Below are 5,003 nucleotides of genomic sequence, written 5' to 3' on the forward strand. Positions count from 1 at the left end.
ATTTATTAATTCTATGAATTCGGTGTTCAACTTGTTGTGCTAACGAGGCATGGCAACTTGGACCGATGCATATATGTGCCTAGTCCTACGTCGTCGCTGACTGACAAACTGATCTTTGTTTTTCCCTATGTAATAGACTGTACTGTTTATTCGCATACTGACGTTGTTAATTTACGTTTTTCGAAACAGATAATGTTTAATAAGCCAAATAGCTTACTTGTTCTGACTTTAGCAAAATCAATACTGTGTGTTCGACAGTCTAGAGAATAGCTTAAAGTTTCCCCTGTAGGAAATATATTCCTACAAAGTTTCGAACAGTTAACTTCGATATGCCTACTGTAATGACATCTAATTATACTACGATTCCAATGAGATTTCACAGTTATCTGGGAGTTTATGATGAGGACCAAGTTGAAAAGGACAAACTCAAAACTAATAGCATGATAGAATTAGAGTTAGCTAGATTTCGTATAACTCAGTTACAAAAAGAAATTGAGCTATAAAAGTTACGCCTCCAGAAGAGTGAGTGTTTCGGTCGATTGGTGAGCAACAGCAAGGATGTATTATTAAAAAATCTGCATTTACCAAAATGAGAAATCTTAAAATTCGAAGGTACACAGACAAATTACTGGAATTTTATTAGAAATTTCAGGGAATGTATCGGGAGTGAGAGTATTGGATTTAGAGCTAAACTAAATTACTTGAATGAATATTGTGACGCTGCAAATCTTCATTGTGCTATACTAGAACCGGAGATAGACTATCATCAAGCTCTAAAACCTTTTGAAGAAACCTTTGGTCAAAAACACTTGATAGCACTCACATTCATGGACAACTTGTTAAATTTTCCCAATATAAGAAGGAACCAACCAGATGGTTTAAGAAAATTGTCCCGAGAAATGCAAGCATACTGTTTGACTCTCGAACAAATGAATCACGTTTCTGACCTGAACTCTACAAGAACTATTGAAACTATGGTTTCGAAACTGCCAACGCATGTCTAACAAAAGTGGCTAAAGACGGCTTAAAAGATTATCAGAGGAGGTCGTGAGCCTCTGTGTGCCGACCTTATTGCCTTTGTAAAGGAAAAAGCCGATTTGGCTAATACTCGATATGGGTTACTCGTCAACCGCGGTAGTAATAGTGACAGTAGGGATATCGGGGTTCTAAAAGGTAGAATTAATACAGATTACTATGTAGCAAGGATGTCATATGCGAGTACTAATGATGACAATGTACCCTTTCTTAATTCATTCTGTTTGGAGTGCTCAGGTAATCATTCTTTAGATCAGTGTCAGAAGTTCCAAGACAAGAATGTTAGAGAAAGGGAAGAATTCGTTGTTAGACACAAGTTATGTAATGTTTGTCTGAAGGTTAACCATGTAGCAAAAAACAGTCGATCGCCGATATCATGTGTTGTTGAAGGATGCGGTCGGAGACATCATACCCTGTTACACGAGAAGCTATAAGAACAGAGAGTTAGCAATAGTGATGTTTACAATAATACTCAGTTTTGTATGGAGGGAAGTGTTAAGCGTATGCAGAGACCAGTAGCACTTGCAGTAGTGCCTGTATGAATAAAAAATGATGAGAAGACCATTCAGACTTGCGCCTTTCTAGATAGTGGGTCAGATACGTCCATCATTTTTGATGATCTGGCTGATGACTTAAGCCTTGAGGGAAAATCAAAATCAGTGTCATTAAAGACTCGTAGTAGTGAATCGTCATTAATATTCAAGGAGGTCGAAGTAGAGTTGCATTCGATAGATTTTTCGTCATATGTTAAGGTGCAGAAAGTGTTGACAATCAAAAAACTACCGCCAGTTCATATGACTGTGCCAACCAAATGGAAACCTGGTGTCATTTAAACGACATAATTTTTCTGAGAGTAGAAGATGTGAATGTCAAACTGTTTATTGGGTGTAATGTACCGAGTGTACACGAGATGAAAGAGTTAAGAACCGGAAATACGAATGAACCGTCTGCTGTGTGGACCCTATTAGGTTGGACTTTGTTCGAACCTTACGGGGAAGTTTTTGAGAACAGCCGTTTACTTAAATACCTCTCAGATAAAGAGGAATTAGAGGATAAGTTTGAACAATTGTACTTAACTGAATTCAAAGATCCATTTAGTCGTACTCCATCGATGCCTGAAGAAGATCGTATAGCACTCAGTGCTTAATCACATTCAGTGCAAAAGTTAAAAGGGCATTATCAAATAGCTCTGCCTTGGAGGCTCGAGTAGGAGTTAGCAGAACGTAAACTTCACTGTCTGAAAGGTCGACTCTTTTGGGATACGACGTTGCTCCAAAAGTATGCGAGCGCCATGACTCAGTATATGGAACGACATTATGCCGAAAAGGTAAACGATAACTACGCTGATGGACGGATTTGGTATCTTCCTCATCAACCTGTCTTCCGTCTCAAGAAGCATAACAAGTTAGGAATGGTTTGTGCTGGAATGTCTCTAAACAAGAATCTTTATTATGGACATAATTTAGTCCGTAACTTAGTGGACGTATTCATCAGGCTTCGGCAACAACCAATAGATTTTACGGCGAATATTGAGGCCATGTTCCATCAGGTAGTTGTCTGATTACATGATTGAGATGCTTTTGGGTATTTGGGGTGGCCAGATCAGGACTTAGAAAAGGAGTTAGAGGTATATAGAATGAAAATCTATCCGTTTGTAGCAAACTCATCGTCATGTCGCGTCACGTTTGCTTTGCAGGAAACGATTTCTGAAAATCAAGATTCATTTCCCAGGGTTGTTACGCACTCAGTTAAGGGATAGTTCTATGTTGACGACTTATTGATAAGTGTGGATGCTATAGAAGAAGCTAAACTGACGTATCAACATTTCAAAAGACTCATTAGTTTGAAATGACTGAATTTAACTAAATGGACTAGCAATAATATTAAACAGTTCAAACCAGAGGAAGACCGTACTGAAAGGAATATTACCATCTGTAATTCTGATGGGACGAATAAGCGAATTCTGGGAATGCAGTGGAACATCCGAACATCCGAACTTTGTGATTATCATGGAAACCTAACCAGAAGAAATATTTTGTCGTACGTGGCATCTATTAGTGATCCAGTAGGGTTCATAGCCTCAGTAATATTAACAGCCAAAATGACCTTACACGATACCTGTCGGCAGAAATTAGACTGGGACGCAGAGCTACCCATAGATTGTGAAGCGAAGTGAAATATTTGGTATAGACAAATAAAAGTGTGGAACTAATTAAGAATACGAAGATTTTTGTATCCTGGGTTTAAATCATCATCTTAGTTTCATTGTTTTACTGATGCTTCTGAACTTGCTTATGATGTTGTTACGTATATTCGTTATGAAAGTGTTTCTAGTAAGATTGATTGCTCCTTTCTGGAAGTTAATTTTAGAGTTGCTCCTTTAGAACTAGCCACTACACCCAGAGTGGAATTAACGGTATTTGTTCACTTGGTGCTCAAAATCGTGGATTGGTTGAAGTCAGACATTAACATCGTTGGATGATGGCTCAGTGATCTATCAGTTAAGTGCTGCTGCGCGAGACTGGTAGGTCCTGAGTTTGAATCTCGCGAGTACGGAATAATGGATTCGCAATGCTGAGGAGTCTCATAATAGGCCATAACGGCTTCCCAATGCTTCCAGGTTTTCCATGGTGATCTAGCTTCAATTGACTCATGATTTGAACTTATAATTATTTAAAATATTTTATTTTTCTTTTTTCTTTTCTTTTTTTTGTTGCAGTTGATGAAAAAATGATTTATCTACAGTCAATTATGATGTCGAACACCGCATCATGCAGAATCTTATTTCCATGATGATTCATGGATTTCTAATCATCCTCGACGTATAAGTTTAAGTAAAATTGATTATTTACTTATACATGATTGACACGATCGTATATATGCAAAATTTGCTCTAATCCATCATATATGATTACATTCAAATTAAACTTTCTTTCAAAAAGAATGTTGGTTAAATGAAAGTGAGGATTATGGCCATCACATACACGAATCATGTTTATTAATCATATTACCAAGTGTACAATATTCAATGATGTTATGATAATTCATAATGAATTAAAATGTCTTGAGTACTTTTAAAAAAACTTGAACATACTACTGTAAAAAATGAGTAATATAAATTTTTTATTTAAAAGAATTTCATATTTTCATCATTCTACAAGCCAATGAATATGCAGTTCATAATTAGAAAACATTCTTGATTTCAAAATGAGTTTTGTGGATATTATAATGAATTCAATAGTTCTCTGGGTTTGAATCTTGCTGGGTGGGATCGTGGATGCTAACTGTTGAGGAGTCCCACAATCGGACGAAACAGCCGTCCAGTGCTTCCGGTCTTTTCATCGAATGTAAATATTATTGAAAGTAATTGGAATAACAAGGAATGTGATGTTGTAAGTTTGCTGATATGTATAACAATTATTATTATTGTTAGTACTGACAAAGATGATAGGAAAATATGAATTACAGACAAAGTTTATAAAGAACCAGAAAGGTTCAGTTTATAAATTGCATGGCTTCCACTCTCTGTTGGTAACAGGTCGCTCTAGTTTATTATATTTCCCTTCTGGCATCTTGGTTGAACTATTAAGTTCTTCAAATTTTCTTATTTTGAAGCTTGGTTTGCTGTCGTCACTAAATCTTAAACATGTTGGGTTTATTGCTTCTTTGATCGCTTTCCGGCCATTAACCATAGTGATTTCCATTTCTCATAGTATAACGTTTGGGCCTTGGAACTTGTTGCACAGAGTCATCTTGAGCTTGCTGAGATTTTGGCACCACGAAGGAAAGTTGTATTCAACTTCTGTGGCTTCAGTTTCATCTTGATCAACATCAGGTGACGATCTAAGGCTATATTAGCCGCCCACTTTATTCGTACATCTTCGATGGACATTTTGAATTTGTTATTGCTGGAGATGTGATTGGTATGGTTCTACGTAGTTTGATCCATTGAAACCCATTTAGCTTCG

At 36.8% G+C, this 5,003-nt stretch overlaps 1 protein-coding gene across 1 annotated transcript; it reads left to right on the top strand.

Moving 5' to 3' along the window:
* Positions 1–329: 329 nt before the first annotated feature.
* On the top strand, positions 330–1,004 carry Smp_138720 (hypothetical protein; the record flags this gene model as incomplete). Its single annotated transcript, XM_018791355.1, has 2 exons — positions 330–454; positions 653–1,004. The coding sequence occupies 2 exons, from the start codon at positions 330–332 to the stop codon at positions 1,002–1,004; spliced, it is 477 nt and encodes a 158-aa protein (XP_018645492.1).
* Between the last annotated feature and the right edge of the window lie 3,999 nt (positions 1,005–5,003).

Source organism: Schistosoma mansoni (assembly GCF_000237925.1).
Source record: "Schistosoma mansoni, WGS project CABG00000000 data, chromosome 3 unplaced supercontig 0083, strain Puerto Rico, whole genome shotgun sequence".
NCBI lineage: Eukaryota > Metazoa > Platyhelminthes > Trematoda > Strigeidida > Schistosomatidae > Schistosoma > Schistosoma mansoni.